The sequence below is a fragment of the Rhinolophus ferrumequinum genome, chromosome 9 (assembly GCF_004115265.2).
Source record: "Rhinolophus ferrumequinum isolate MPI-CBG mRhiFer1 chromosome 9, mRhiFer1_v1.p, whole genome shotgun sequence".
Lineage (NCBI taxonomy): Eukaryota > Metazoa > Chordata > Mammalia > Chiroptera > Rhinolophidae > Rhinolophus > Rhinolophus ferrumequinum.
Window position 1 is genome coordinate 38,076,295 of NC_046292.1, and position 15,649 is coordinate 38,091,943.

General features: G+C 43.4%; 2 protein-coding genes across 4 annotated transcripts; both read right to left on the minus strand.

Annotated features, from left to right (window-relative positions):
- Positions 1–107: 107 nt before the first annotated feature.
- Positions 108–6,028, minus strand: CZIB (CXXC motif containing zinc binding protein). Of its 3 annotated transcripts, XM_033113996.1 has the most exons (8): positions 5,915–6,027; positions 5,614–5,697; positions 4,459–4,515; positions 4,018–4,099; positions 3,775–3,806; positions 2,345–2,422; positions 1,398–1,463; positions 108–475 (listed from the first exon to the last, which is right to left on the minus strand). In XM_033113996.1, exons 1-8 carry the CDS (start codon positions 5,918–5,920, stop codon positions 398–400), a joined length of 483 nt encoding a protein of 160 aa, XP_032969887.1. In that variant the 5' UTR covers positions 5,921–6,027; the 3' UTR covers positions 108–397. The 3 variants fall into 3 exon arrangements, with proteins under 3 accessions (XP_032969887.1, XP_032969888.1, XP_032969889.1); XM_033113997.1 differs by lacking the exon at positions 4,459–4,515 and having other exon boundaries at positions 5,915–6,028; XM_033113998.1 differs by lacking the exon at positions 5,614–5,697 and having other exon boundaries at positions 5,915–5,962.
- A 1,568-nt stretch (positions 6,029–7,596) lies between these two features.
- Positions 7,597–15,028, minus strand: MAGOH (mago homolog, exon junction complex subunit). The gene is made up of 5 exons (XM_033113282.1): positions 14,850–15,028; positions 12,217–12,275; positions 10,388–10,498; positions 8,914–8,996; positions 7,597–7,839 (listed from the first exon to the last, which is right to left on the minus strand). Exons 1-5 carry the CDS (start codon positions 14,935–14,937, stop codon positions 7,740–7,742), a joined length of 441 nt encoding a protein of 146 aa, XP_032969173.1. The 5' UTR covers positions 14,938–15,028; the 3' UTR covers positions 7,597–7,739.
- Positions 15,029–15,649: the final 621 nt, after the last annotated feature.

Sequence of the window (15,649 nt, forward strand, 5' to 3'; positions counted from 1 at the left end):
CGTACCACTGGCCTTGACACCTTTGCTCCTCTGGGTTCACTTGCCCACTCCCCAAGAACTGGAGAGCCCTCACAAGCTGTGTGCTCCCACATATTTTGCAAATTGGATCAAGTGTAAGAGTCTATACTGTGGGAAGGTGTCAGGAAGCAGTAAGACCTCCAACATGAATTCTTTGTGGAGGGAGTGGCTGCTACCTGACTACCTCCATGCACAAGTACAGCACAAACCGGGGCTTTATTGGTGGGGCTTGGGAAGCTGTGACAGAGCCCAGCATGCAGACTGAGGGCTTGGAGAGCTGCCAGGAAACGAGGATGAGGGGATGAGCCTCAGTGGGCTCTGCTGCTTGGGGCACATTGTCCCTTCTCAGTTCTTGGAGGCAACTGTGCAGGAAGAGGGTTCAGCACTTCACAAACCGGTGGGTAACCTCGTAGATTCCTACAGACTCCTGGGCCTTTTCGTCATAGTCAGTCCAGTCCTATGAAAAAAAAAAACAAATAGCTGTGTTAGCTTCATGAGGCAGCTTGGGACTTAAAAGGCTCAGTTCAGGCGCTGACTCAGATATTCATGAACATGTATAACCCAGAACAGAGCCATACTGCTCAGGTCTGAATTCCAGCCCTTCTAGCTTTGATTTTGGGCAAGTCACTTAACCATTCTGATCCTCAGTATTGTCTTCTATTTAAAAAAAAAAAGAAGGGGGGCGGGAACAATAATAGACTTCATACTGAATTTTGAAAGAATCAAATGAGGTAACACATGTAAAAGTATTGAGCATAGTCCCAGGCACATATAAAAGCTCAATAAATTCCAGTTACTGTTATTATTAGGTGCTATGCAAATTGAAGTTTCTGTCCTTTCTTTCTTTGCAGCCTGAACACAAGGCTTCCTTATCTGCAAGGCAGTAACGTGTCCAATAATACAGTCGATTCTTGTTGTTTGTGGGAATGTTCTACAAAGTCACCACAAACACTGAATTAGTGAATATTGAATCACTGCTCCCAGAAAAAATACAAGGTTAATAAGTTCCTGGGAGCCTCAGATAACATTTTTTTTCAACTGATCAATACATAACCTTGTTTCTTGTACATTTCTGTTTAAAAACACCTTTTTAATATATTGTTGATTCATTAAAATTGAACTCACAGCCAACAGCACTATTAACTCCTGTCTAAACAAAGCTTATCTAACATGTATTTTTTCCAGCAGGCACATCCCAGCCTTCTTGCCCGTGGAACACTAGATAGCACTTTAGCATGAAGGGCCATCTTAAACACCAAAATCACCAACAAAAAGCACAAAGATACAGAGTCAGCTTTCCATTGGTGAGCCTTGTTCACCAAAAAGGTCATTTCCACCAGGTGCCCTACAGCACCCCGCAAGGCCCCCAAGTGCCATACCTTCTCCTGCAGATTAATGTCACTGAAGACTGTCCCTGATTCTACACCCTCAGCAGCAAACCCAGCCTGCAGGTGACAAGAAGGCAGCAGTTAGTCTGAGGGAAAAGAGGCACGTGAGGCCTGGCCAGGGAACTGGCTTTTCTCATACCTTTGGGAAGGGAGGGCAGAGATGCAGTGTGGGCAGCTGTTCTGCAATAACTGCTGAGCTTCCAGAGCCTGGCAGTTGCCCTGGGACTAGAGTGGTTCCCCCAATTAGAGTCCTCGACCAGAAGGCAGGACGTGTGGGGTAAACGCTTTCACTACCCCTGACTGAAAGACCCTGGGCATGTCACCTCCTCCATGCCCGGACCTTAGTTTTCTTATTTATGAAACGGGGATGACAAGACTACCTCTTCTGCCTCCCTCACAGGCTTGTTGTGAGGTGTAAATGCTTCACCTCAAATGAAAATTTGAGAAAATTCAAATGAAAATTCTAAAGCTGAATAACAGTAACTGAAATCAAGAATTCAATGGATGTGTTTAACAGCAAATTAGATATGGCTGAAGAAAGAATTAGTTGACATTATAATCAGAAGCAAACATCCAGACTTTGGATGTTTGCATGGGAGAAAACAGGATGAAATATAGAAGTGGGATGAGCACTGATCTGGAGTCAGACCTGGGTGCAAACATAGTTCTATTGCTTACTAACCCTGGGCAAGTTGCAAAATCTCTGAAGTTCTTTCCTCATCTGCAAAGTAGGATGAATAACTTCACAGTGTCATTGTGAGGACTAAATATGGTAACGTAAAAGTGACCAGTATGGTGCCCAACATATGGCAGGCACTTAATAATTATTATTGGAAAAGAGAACCCCTAGTCCGTGGTCTCTGTAGGAAGCGAAGTTCTTTTGTCACTTTCTATATGCCCTCTCCAAAGGCACAGGTCCCCCAGGAAGACATACATACCTGGGGCTGGAAATCAACTGGTTCAAGGCCCCGGCACTCAAACTCTACTACTGTCTTGAACTTCTCATTGTCTTCAGCCTAGAAAGAAAGTATGTTGAGGAGGTGGGCCCAGCGGGGCCCTCAGGATGACCCCATTGCCCTTCCCCTCCTGTCAAGCAGGCCCTTACTGCCCTGTGAGCCCAGAATGGGACTCAGGAGCAACACATCCTCTTCTGGAAAAAGCTGCCTTGGGCACCTGCTCCCCATGAGACCATACTCTTTGCAGAACAAAGAGTATGGACTCTGGGGTTAGCCTGCCTGGACGCGAGGCAGAGATCTGACTCTCTTCCCCTCTGCGCTGTCAAATGAAGCTGAGGAAACTGTAACAGGCTTACTGTGACACTATGAAATATGTGTAAAGTCCCCAGCAGGGAACCCAACACTATGCTCAATAAAAGATAAATAAAATGATCAACATCACAGATTTGAACAAGAACGTTAAGCTACAAGGTCTCCAGATCATCCAAGTGGCCCAGTATACTTAGCTGCAGTGCTTTGCTAACCATCTGCCATGCTGTTAAGTCAGGGGGCTGACTTAAAGCTTTGAAATGGGATTTCAAAAATCCCATTTGGGCACTTCTGAGAGGGGTGGTGTAGCCAGAAAATTCAGGCCTACCTGACCCATTGGTCAGAGACCCCAAGCGCCACACCCACACAGTCACTCTCGTTCTCATTCACTGTAATGTGATGTCCTGCACACCACCCACGTGCCTGGCACGGATGGAGCACTTCTCCGTTGGCCCTGGTTTGTTTTTGTTTGCTACTCTGTCTCTTCCACTAGATTATGATTTACTTCAGAACAGATTCTCATTTCTCTCTTCAACTTCTGGACAAAGCTGAGAATCTGGCATAAATCAGACATTTTTCAAAAATACCAAAGAAGGAATGGATGAATACAAGTTAACTGCCCTCCTTTAAACAAACAGACCCAAAGCAAATACACTCTCCTTCATCTCTGGAATTAATGTTATACAATAATGTATTACATAATAACATGGACAACATCAAGGATGGGATGTACCATTCAAAGGACTATCCTACCCATGGTTCAGAGAAGGCTCACTAGTTTCCCCTAAGATGCAGATAAGGCAAGTGCTCAGAGGGATGGAAACTGAGTGCCCCGGTTGGATCAGATGTCCCCTGAGCTCCCACAGCCCTGTATTTAGAAAAACACTGCAATAGCCTGTTTACGAGTCTTTTCCTACCAGACACTCACTGTATGGTGAATACATGACTGCTAGATGAGTCAGTGAATGAATGAACAAATAAGCACATGAATGAATGTCATATGGCAGGTCACTGTGGTGCAACTGTAACTGTAAAACCCAGGCCTCCTGGCTCCTAGCTTAGATTTAATCCCAGAATGCCTGCCACTATAGCAGGCAACTTACATTGTAAGATTTGATGGTGCTGCTCAAAATCTCTGAAACATAAAACAGAAGACATAAAAAAGTTGACTTGAGTCCACACTTTGGCCCCAGCCCAGCTCCCCAGATGTGGCTCTAGGAGAGTCTGCTGCAGAAGCTTAGGTATCTCAGGCCTGGGTCCACCCACAGGTAACACGGGGCTCCTTTGGTCTGGTGCCAGGAAGCTAGGGGCTAGCCTGACAGAGCTCAGCATTCAGTCTGACCTACCGATGGAGTTTTCCCTTGCGCACAGCTTGCACTTCTGGACCATGGAGGCACTGCCACGGCCTCCTTTCAGTGCCACACTGTCCTAGCAAGGGGTAAACAGAACCTCTAGTCACTTATCAATTAGACATAGCGTCCTGAAGAGATCCAGTCCCATCATTTATTATCCAGTTGAGGAGACCAAGACCCATCGAGGGTGAGGGACTTGCTAGGACAAGAATACTGGGAAGGCTTCTTGAGACTGAGGAAAGGGCTTCCCCTTAATTTTGAACTCTGCCTCACACCCCAAAGAAGCCTGTTCCCGGTGTTGATCACACTAATGCCTGCCCTCCCAAACCACAAAAAGCAAGATCCAAAGACCACAGAGATGAGGGCCGCAGGTTCCCCGTATCTCTACACAGAGATGTACATGTGTGTGGGTATAGTGGTGGGGCGGGCAGTTACCATTAGCCGAATGTATTGCCACTTGTCTGAAATCTCACCACAGTTGCCACATTTCATCTTGGGGAGGAAAAGAGTATTAGTAAAGTAATTAGCTCAGTTGGGCAGATGCTGGGGAAAGAGCAAGAAGGTAGGCTCATAACCTACCTTCCTGTCAGTAATTTCACTTCAGCTCCACCAAGAACATAACCAGACTTATCCCTGAGCAAAGAACAGGCCAACGTGTTTCTCATGTTGGCATCCCCACCCTCCTCTAAGAATTGCCCAGTGTAGCTGGGGACTCAAGGCTCCTGGGTACAGAAATGACCTCAACAGGCCGCACCACCCACTTTACGCGTTAAGAGCTTCCTCTGTGTTCCTACAGGCCCTCTATGTCCCTGGTATAAGTATTTATTACTCTCTTGTTATTCTATTTCTCTGTCTCCACTAGACTCTGTGCTTTCTAAAACCAAAGAACATCAATTTCCCAAATCAGCTCTGGCACTTGGGCTTCAAAATACATAGAAATAAACGTGGTCAGATGGCTTCCTGAAAGAGAGAAGGCATTTGCCAGGTATTGCAGGATGCTGGGATTTAGATTAAGAGGAAAACAGAGCAAAAGCTCTGGGATCTGGGAGAGTGAAAGGCTTCAAACTGCTTGGTAAGAACGGGACCTCTTGACCGTGTACTAGAGTACCAGATTTACCGGCATGGGTGGGGACCTTAAGGGTGGAGCCATGCACAAAATTAAACAACTTCACAATAAATCCTAATGAACAAATAAAACAGAACGTGAAATTATTCTCCTTACTAAGTAATCAAAAAATCCCTTCAAGTAGCCTTTAGTTTAGTATTTGTTTACATACCATTAAACATTTAAGGGACAATAAAATTACAAAAGGAATTCCAAGGCATTGCCAATTAAGGACTAATCGATAAACTTTAAAAAGCAAACAAAATTCTACTTTAAAAAATGACATTTAATGGTAAAACAATTATCTCGTTGGAGATGAGCTCCTGTTCAACTCCGAAATCAGGTTGGGGACCCTCTTCCCGGGCTCCGCCCCTGGCGTCCCACCCTCTTCCGGAGACGCGCCCCCACCCGGAACCTCGAAGCGCTTACAGGCTCTCCATGCTCCTCCCTTCTCCCCGCCAATGGCCCCACCCCTCCAGTCGCACCTTTAGGTACCACCGGAAGTCCTCCCCCACAGGCCGGAGGTTAGTGACGTTCTCCAGCGTGGCTTTGAGCTGCAGCGCGATTTTCTGAGGAGAGGGAGGGCCAGAGGCTGCATCAACCGCGCAGGCGCAGCCACACGCCTACTCCCCCTACCCCCCGTCCCAGTCCCGGGACGAGTGTTGCTTCTCCTCTACTCCTCGACGCGAACCCAGTCCCCTCATTCTTTCCTGGCGCGAGCTCCCGCCTATTAGGTCCTCGCCACTGCCCCGTCCCTGTCCCAGCGGCTGTTCGCCCCCGCCTCACCCCCATAGCGGCCGGGCTCCGCACGGCGCGGGATGTGGTCACTACTTTCCGGCCCGTCGTAAACGGCAGGCGCTGCCTGCGCACCCTCTGTGCGAGCCTGGAGCTTGCGTCGGGCGGAGCGCGGGGCGGGTCTCCGCGAGCGCCTGTTTCCAGCTCACGCCGGGCTTTTTGTTTTTTGCGTTAGGCGAGCAAAACGGTGGAGGTAACTTGAGTCAGCACTTAGCCGGTGCTCCCACCCTCGTCCTGCTTCAGCCATCGGTAATTCCAGAGACTGAACGCCGACCTCGTGCCGGCACTAAGCTAGTCTGAGGGATACGACAGCAAAATTCTTCCTGCCCTTCAGTTCTTTCTTGGCTCTTGACTCTTTTCCTTACTCAACCTCGCATTGGGTGCCTGCCTTCGAGGCCTTAGGTAATGTCTGTTCTCCCTGTCCAAAGTCAGCTTCGCAGATTTGGGGAATGGGGCCTTTTTCTTTTCTAAACTGCTCCTTCCTCCTTCCCCCCGGAGACCCCTGTCTACTCGCCCTCCTCATTGTGCGTGAGACGTCCAGTGGACACTCCTCTTCAGCTGGCACTTCTCTGGGCTGCCATCTGGTTTATCCTTATACATTTAGAGAACCTTGTTATACCTGCCCTCTCGTGTCTTTTTATAGCCTTCAGAGCTGCACACTATCGTTTCTTTTTTGGAGTGACTATTGATATCTACTTTACCACCAACTTGGAAGTACCCTTCTTCCAACTTGGAGTGCACTGGACTCAGGAACCCTGACATCTCAGGTCCCCGATATGCACCTAACCTGCTGCCCTGGTATCTTGAAGGAGGCATAGTGTGTGTCTGTGTGTGTGTGTACTGACCTAGGAGTCCCAGGTTGGCCTATCTTCAGGGACGTGAGCTTTAGCCCGCTCACTTTGCCTCAGTCAAACGAGACTTACTAAATAAGGCCCAGTTCCTTTTAGTGCGCACAATTTTCAGCCAGCAATTTACTTCACTAAGGAAGCCGTGCAATTTAGCAGCAAGAAAATGTATCTACAGATGTAGCTGCTTAACCAATTCCCACACTCTCTGTACCAATTAGGTGTTAGTTTTTAATGGCTGTTGGTATTCTGATTTTAAAACGTACTGGAAAACTTTTGAGACTAGGCATTTTATCCCTTATAATATATTAAATCAAAGTATTTTCTCCCATACTGAAATAGCTACAGATGTATCTATAAAAGATGATTTAAAAAAACCCAACCTCGATTACATCTCAAGAAAGCTGGGGGAAAAATTCAACCACAATATTTTACATCTAAAAAATTAATAGTACTTCATTAATATCAAATATCCTGTGTTCAAGTTTCCACGATGTTATTAATAATTTAAAACTTTCTGACTCATGATCCAAATAGGATCCAAACTCTACTGATTACATATCTCAAATCTTTATAGATTTCTGCTCCATTTCTATTTTATGTTTGTAATTTATTGAAGAAACCAGATCACTTGCCCTGCAGTTTCCTCTGGATATCGCTGATGGGATTCCCACTATATTTTTTAAACATGTTTCTCTATTTTCTTATTTCTTGTAAATTGGTATTTAAATGTACAGAGCTGACTCAATTACTTCACATAGGATATTAGTGTTTTAAAAAGTGAGAAGAGTTCACACGTTCAGATCTTTATAAAAACAATAAAATTACATTTTGTTATGCATTTATTAAAGACAATCATTTAAAGTTTATAAAAAAAATATTGCGCTGATATACACAAAAATTTCCGCATAATGGTAATTAAAAACAGCTATTCCCATCCTCAACCCCTTGTGTCCATACTAATGTTTAATCTAGATTGGCTTAATCTTGAAGTGTAATCCAATTAGACTGAAGACCAAACACTTCAGATCCTGGACAAGATAATAAAATACTCGTAAGCCTTCTGGATCCCTAAAATGCAAGAGAAAAACAATGTTTAAAAAGCCAAGAAAAACTGGCAAGACAATACCATTTAATAACTCAGATTATACCAAGATATTATTCATAAAGGTATTTACAGAATTAAAACTGAAAACAACTAAGAGTCCAAAAAGAAGGAAAAAGCTATGTGCTATATATTAAAATGGAATATCATGGAGTCATTTAAAATATTCAGGTTTTTGTAAATGGGGAAATGCTTACATTAAATGAAAAAAATCATTAACAGATTGTTGATCTCAGTATTTTTTGTGCCTTTAAAGAACTATCTTTTACTGCACAGAAAAAGGGACAAATACTTCAAGATATTAAGAGTTGTCTAATTGATTGGTTTCTGGGTGATTTCTCCCTTTCTATTTTTCTGTTTCTTGTATTTTCTATAATGAGCATGCATTACTTTCAGAATTAGGAAAAAAAAATTTTTAAGTAGTAGTACTAAGCAAGACTAAGAGGCTGAAGATTACCACGGCATAACGAGACTGTCCAAAGGACGAGTATGCCCAACATGTACTAAAAGTGAGGCATACCTAATCCCAAATCCTCAAAACACAAGAGTCAAAGAGGCTGCCAAATTCTGACGAGACTGCACGTACGATTCATGTCTCAGCCTCATAATTTGCCCTACTGACAACACCAATTTTTAAATTTATATTCTAAACAATTTCCAGTGCTAATCTGAATGACTAACACTGAAGAAGGTGTTCAGATTTAGTGGCTCCACAGTTTATCTCATGCACTTGTTTTGGCATTATTTCATTTTTCTGTTCTGACCAGATTCTTACCAACTTTGGCTGCTCCTATGGCATTACTCTGTGTATGTGTCAATGAGAAATTCTTATTAGCAATAGCTGAATAAAACACCAAAAGGAATGGGAGTAAGCCCTTGAAAATAATTTATAGAGTCTCTCTCCAATGAGAGGGACAAAGCTGGCCCCTTTGGTCTTGCATTTGTACCAGACCTTACCATAATGGTCCCAGTTTGGTTAAGGGTTTCATATCAATCTGCTGCAAAAGAGACACATCTGGATATAAGGATCATGTTCTTACTTGGATTGATTGACATCAATAAGGGAACCAATTTTTGACGTTGTGAAAGAAATGTGTTCATCTCCAATGACGATTTCAAGCTCCTAAAAACATTAAAAAAAAAAACGAAGTCAAACTGTACTGGAGTTTTCATTAAGCACAGGAGGAAGGTTCATCACCTGCCAAATCACAAACTCTACAATACATAAGACAAGTTCACTCTGAGCACTAAACTGTACTGGGTACTGGAAACAAAGAGATAAATACTAGTTTAGCCCTTGAATAGTTCATACTCAGAGTAAGTTGTATCCATAAGGTTCCACCATTTCTGGAATTTGGAAAAAATTACATAGTTGTTTTGTATATGAGTTTTTGTTGTAAACAGTGTGGAATAACATGTATAAATCTGTGTTTTACAAATACCAAGAATCTAACCTTTCTGGGCAACATAGGACAATTTTAGACAATGATAAATGCTAAGAATACAATAGATTTTTTTTTTTTTTAATGAAGGGGAAGGGCATTTTTAGATTTGATGGACAGGCAAGACATCAATGAAGAAGTGACATGAAGACCTCAATAATAAAGACAGTCTTGGATAGAATATTCCAGGCAGCATGTAGCAAATACAAAGGTCCTAAACTAAGAACAACTTAGGTATATCTGAGGAACAGAAATAAGGCCAATGAGGTTGGACACAGCCAGAGGTTGTAAGACTGGTAGAAGATAAGGTGGGAGTATGGATTTTAAATGCAGTGGGAAGCCACTGGAGAGTTTAAAATCGGTGGAATATAGTAAGCCCTCACTTAACATTATCGATAGGTTCTGTGACTTTAAGCAAAACGATGCAGTATAACAAAACCAATTTTATCATAGGTTAATTGATATAAACAAGAGTTAAGTTCCTATGACATCTCATCAATATTATAAGGAAACCACATTAAAGGAATGATGTTATTCGAGGGCCTGCTGTACATAAACAAATTTACATTTTAAAAGATTACTCTGGCTTCAAGATAAAAAAAATGGACTGTACAGGACAAGAGGAGAAACAAGGAAATCAATTAGAAGTCTGAATTCAGAGGGAAGCAACTGAGGTTGAGAGAAGTGGTTCATATACTTAAGTTGTTTGCATGATTTTCCTTCGAGTAGACTGTTGAAATAACTATGTTTTATTTATCTTTGTATGTTCACACTGCTTTGTCCATAGTAGTAGTTAGCAAGTGAGGTGGACAGCAAAAACTCTGCGAAGATGGGGAGGGGATCACAAGAAGAAATTCAGGGCTGAGCCCTAGGTGGTCAGCAGCACCACTTGCTCTCTTTGTTCCTCTCTGTGGGATTACTGCTTCCTTAGACCAAGGTGCTGGTAATCTCCTTTGTGTAGGCCTCCATAACATGCATGAGCACGCACACACACAAGTGGATTGAATGTTAAATGCACAGCAGTAAACTTTTGTAAGACTTCTGCATTGTGGATAGTTGCTAAAACATTCACCTGCCGGCCCACTCGGTCAGGAGGAGGCCACAAAGCATCATCTTCTTTGGTAATTTCACTGTCATCGATTATTCTCTTCAGCTCCTCCATCACACTTTTATGTACATAAGCCTGAAAGCAAATTAGAAAACAGAATTTAAGTTGTATCCCAAAGCAGGTTTCTGATTCAGACAGCGATAAAAGGTTAAAAACAAAAAAACAAAAAACTGCTCCTGAAAACTTACTTCTGGCACCTCTGTAAATGGGAAGACATTCAGGCTTGACTTCAACATGCTGAAGAAGAGGGCAAGGTCAGAAGTGCCCAATGACTTACACCTCAGCCCCGCTACTAGTTGTTTCTACTTCTTGGCACATCCTGTTCACATGGACCTTCTCCTTGCCGACATACCCAACTCACACCCAAACCCAAAACAAAAGGTCTGTGAGTAACCATGGTTATTCGTATCTAGACGACATGCTTCTGAAGAGCAGAAACATAGCCTTTAAAATACATTTTACATATAAGTTTATGTTAAAAAAAAAAGTGAGGATGCTGACAGGTGTGGGTAAACATAAAACTGCTAATTAAATATAATAGTATGAAAATATGTTGACTGTTAAGATATTTTCAAATATGACAGTGGTTAAGAATAGCTTTGATGAAATTACAGATGTGGTAGAAATCCCACCAAAATGGAGTACATGGACTTAACAAAGGCAGGCATAGGTTTGAATTCCTGCTGTCTTATGAGCAGGTGTGACTGAACGAGTCCCATAATTACCATATTTTGCCTTGTATAATGTGCACTTTTTTGCCCAAGTTTGTAAGGGAAAAAGAAGGATGCACGTTATACATGGGTAGTTCTAATTCCTTATCTATACAAATGTTTTTCATTCTTTTATTTATGATTATGAGTTAAAAGTGTAACTCCAGAAATCAACAATGATATTTGTATACAAAATAATATCCTGGACTACGATAATTCGTTTTGTTGAACTTACGACAAACTTGCAACGACAAAGAGTTCTTGGCCTTCTATGATGTGTAAATATCATAAATTTGTTACCAGTACATAAAATTTCTTGTATCATAATGTGTTAAAAAATAAAAAATATTCTTTTATAATACAAAAAACAAGTATCTAAATATATACAAATAAAAATTTGAATTAAAAAATTAAAACGATAGTTTTCCTTGAAAGTTTGGGTCAAAAACATGGGTGCACATTATATACGGGAACACATTATACACGAGTGCATTATACGTGGCCAAATATGGTAATATCTGGGCTTTCACTGTTTTACCTGTAAAGGGTATATAATACCACCCATCACACAGGCTTACTATCAGGGTAAATAAGATCATTTACATAAAATATCTAGTGCCAGACCTGACATCTGACATACATTCAATAGTGTTAACTGCTTCCCCATGTTCCCTTCCCCCATTCAAATGCAAATTAAAGAGTTCCTCTGAGTGCTTTGTACCAGGGAACATACCAAACACTTTATGTGAGTGAGGGGTAGGTTTTATTACTATTTGTTTCTGCAGATAAAGAAACTGAGACTAATCAAGTTTAGCCAGGGAATTTGCCCAAGGTTACATGGTTAGTAAGTAGTAGGTTCAGGGTTCAAACCGAGATTTGCAAGACATCAAATGATTACCAGTAATTGATTCAGCATTGTGAAACAAAATATAAATGAAAAGTAGATTTGAGAAAAACTTTAGAAGCTGTCTACAAACTCTATACTTCCCTATTCTTTATCTTTCAATACTACTCCCAGAAAGAACAAAAACAAGACAAAAGGCTAAGTCGTAGTGAATGAAAGGCTCTCAGAAGACTCATTACCTCTTTTCTGATCATGACATCATTTTTGTAATTGCTGTTGTTGGCATATCTCAGTTTCCCTATGAGGGGCAAAAAACAAATTCAATGTATAATAAAAACATGAATAAAACATCATTAGCCTACTAAGACAATCAGCTGTTGCTTAAAATGTATCCTAACTTTCCCCTCAAGTGTCTAACAGATTTACTCCCCCCCCCCTTTTTCTGCCTCCCCCCTCAACTCCGGTTCAAGCCGTTGTTCAGTGTAGTTGTATAGGACACAGCTCCCTGGCCCATGCTGGTATTACGAGCCTTGTGCTCCCGCCTGGCTGAGGCAGTCGGTTGCCGGTCGTTGGTCGGTCTCTCACAGCAGCTCAGTGCACCTCTTGCTGGCTGCCGGCCACTCACACTGGCCACCGGCTGCTCTTGACAGCACACAGCAGCCCAAGCCAACCTCCGGCAGCCCACGGCAGCCCAGCTCCAGGGAGAGCCGTTGTTCACAATCTTGGCTGTGGTGGGTACAGCTCACTGGCCCATGTGGGAATCGAATGGGCAACCTCAGCATTAGGAGCACGACACCCAGATTAACTATTTACACCTCTGGTGTTTCAACAGTAACAATTTTTTCAATTCTTCACTTCAGGCTATTAAATAGCCTCATAGCCAAAAATATAGCTGACAATGAATTACAGTTCTTGCAAAAGGTAGCTCAGATGTGATAAAAGAACATAGGCAGACTCTTTTGTGACAGGCACGTCATATCTCAGCTGAAAACAGGGAGAGTAACTGGGAACTTACCTACACGGAGAGCCTCCAGAGGCTCAAATGAGTTGTGAAAGCCTTTTGAAAACTGTAAAATACTGTTTACATATATTACCATGTGACTGTGCAATATTCTGATCTATTCCTATGATGGAAAAGTTGTTTTATTATTTAGCACATTTGGTTTATAAGGCCCTTTGTGCATATGTGCATTCAACGGGCTAATTTGGGTATATGGTGGGTATGAAGGAGAAGATACAAAGAAACAGAAGAGGTGATTTTTTTCCCCATAGAATAGAAGGCACACATGTAAAAAGAGCCAAATTAATTGATGCCTCACTGCACTGTTTCTCTGCCTCAAGTCTGTCCTTTCAGTTCATTCTCCCTATAGTGGACAAACTGATGTAGTAACAGACAGATCTGATTAGGTTACTCCTAATACTGTGATATGGACAGTAGCTTCCCACTGCCTTCTTGATAAAATCCAAATTAACATGGCATACTGTTAAGCTGAGCCCCCTGCCCTGCCTTTCCAGGCTCACTCCTGCAACAGTCCTCTCTCCCATAGCTGGAGTTAATCGGACTATTTGGTTTCTGCCTGAAACATCCCATGCACTTTTTGGTTTTCATTCTCTTTGCCTTAAATGCAGTCCAAAAATACCTTCTTGAGTCTCATCTGCCTAAACAACTCCTACAGCCACTAAAGACACATTCCCCCGCCCCCAAGTTATTTTATGCCAGAAGCCTGCTCTGAACCCTTAGGCTAGATTAGATGCCTTCTTTCTACTCCCAGAGTCCCTTCTGTTTCTTTCTACCACAGCACCTAAAATACTGTCTTATCATTGTTTAAAAATCTATCTCCTTCATAAAATTCAGCTTGTCAGATTCATCTTTGTGCCCCCATTTAGTGGGAGTTTTCCGTCATTTTTTATTCCTTTTCCTTCACCACTGTGGCCCCTCCCTAAATCATGTAATTTACAAAGTCCTATTGGTTCGTCCTCCAAAAGTACCCTAAATTTTTCTCTCCATTTTTACCACCCAACCAACATCGCTTTTGTCTGGACAATTGTTAACTGTCTCTTAATAAGTAGCCCTGTTTCCACTCTTGCCTATTCTGCACCCACTAATTAGCATACTTTCTCAAGCACAGATCACATCTCTTCTCTGCTTAACTTTCCAGTTGCTTCCTGTTGCACTTAGAATAAAATCCAAACTCTTCACCATGGCCTATAAAGACCTACATGGTGTGACCCCTGCCACTTATCCCACATCATCTCCTACTATTCTCCCCAGAGGTCACTACTCTCAACCATATTGGTCACCTGAAATATGCCTAGTTCATCCCTGCCCTACCGCCTTGACACTTGTTCCTCCCTCTGCCTAGAATGCTCTTCCTTCTGAGCCTCATAAGGGGGGCTCCTTCTTGTCAAACAGGGCTCAGTTCAAACATCCCCTCTTCAGAGAGCTCTCCAATGGCCACTCTATCTAAAAGCAGCCCACCAGCAATTCCATCGTTTTGCTTTATTTTCAGATCACTATCTGGACTCCTTTTTTGTTTACGATTTCTCTCCCCGCAATAGAAGTACAAGTTCCACGAGAGAGGAAGCTTATCTATCATTCACATCAATCTGTATCCCAGATTGTGAAACACAGCCTAGCACAAAGAGGGCGTTCAATCAGTGTTTGCTGAATGAGGCACGCTGGTCAAAAATGTCACTAAACAGAAGTCCCTCCACATGGACAGGAAGAGCACAGGAGTGTTCCTTCTAGATCCGCGCGGCACAGGTATCAGTCCGTTCCTCTAATTCCCCGCACATTCCGGACCCCCGGGCTCCCCACTGGCCTCCCCCCAGGCCTACTCCTAGCTCCCGGGGCGCTGGAGGCCGCTCTCACCGTCGGGTCGGAACTCAAATTCCAGGAATTCGTGGCCGAACTTGCCCTTGTGACCCACGTAGTAACGTAGATAAAAGTCACTCTCCATGGCTCGCAACAGGTAACGGAGACCAAACTTGAATACCAAACCACACCGCCACCATACGCGCCCAACACTGACGTTTACGGCGGCGCCCGGAAGTGACGTCAAGTCAACGCTATCGCCGGAAGCGAAGGCGCCGCTCCGCACCCGAGCCGGGCTGTGGGCTGAGGCTGCCGGGTCTCTCCTGGCGGAAACAATGTTCTTTTCACTCGGTGGAGGGGTCAGTGCAGCCACGTTCCCTCAGCCCGAGGCGGAAACGAGGCGGAGATTTACCCGCCGGCGTTCTCCTAGGAGTGAGGCCGACAGCCAAGCCACGAAGGGATTCAGGGCTTCGGTGAGGGGTGTGTAGACCTCGCTTCAAGACCTTGGGTTGAACACCCCGAGTCCTGCGTCCCTTCAGGCTCAACTTCCATTCAAAGGACTTGTGTGCGTCGCACAAGGCGCCTCGCGGTCTCTGGACCTAGGTCATCTCAACAGTAAAATGGGGTTAAATGACCCGTTCCCACAGGAGAACGCAGCGCACTATATGCATATGTCTAAAGTTGGCTCCGACCGAACTGGGCTGGTTAGGGACCAGTTCGAGAAAACCTTTGTCAGAGATGCTTTTCCTGAACCCATAGTGGAGACTGCCATTTCTCTGGAATGAACTTGCCCGCACGTATTTCTCATTTTCCCTCTACCCTTTGTTTCTGCCGTTCCCGTTCTACCTCACTGGTCT

Excerpts from the sequence above, each read along its gene's own strand:
- MAGOH (XM_033113282.1), bottom strand. The coding sequence starts at position 14,937 with ATGGAGAGTGACTTTTATCTACGTTACTACGTGGGTCACAAGGGCAAG. Across the intron at positions 8,997-10,387 it reads CTGACCGAGTGGGCCGGCAG|GAGCTTGAAATCGTCATTGG; the intron begins GTGAATGTTTTA and ends TAATGTTTTTAG. Across the intron at positions 7,840-8,913 it reads ATTGATGTCAATCAATCCAA|GGATCCAGAAGGCTTACGAG; the intron begins GTAAGAACATGA and ends CTTGCATTTTAG.
- CZIB (XM_033113996.1), bottom strand. Across the intron at positions 4,516-5,613 it reads ACTTCCGGTGGTACCTAAAG|ATGAAATGTGGCAACTGTGG; the intron begins GTGCGACTGGAG and ends TTCCTCCCCAAG. Across the intron at positions 4,100-4,458 it reads GGCAATACATTCGGCTAATG|GACAGTGTGGCACTGAAAGG; the intron begins GTAACTGCCCGC and ends ACCCCTTGCTAG.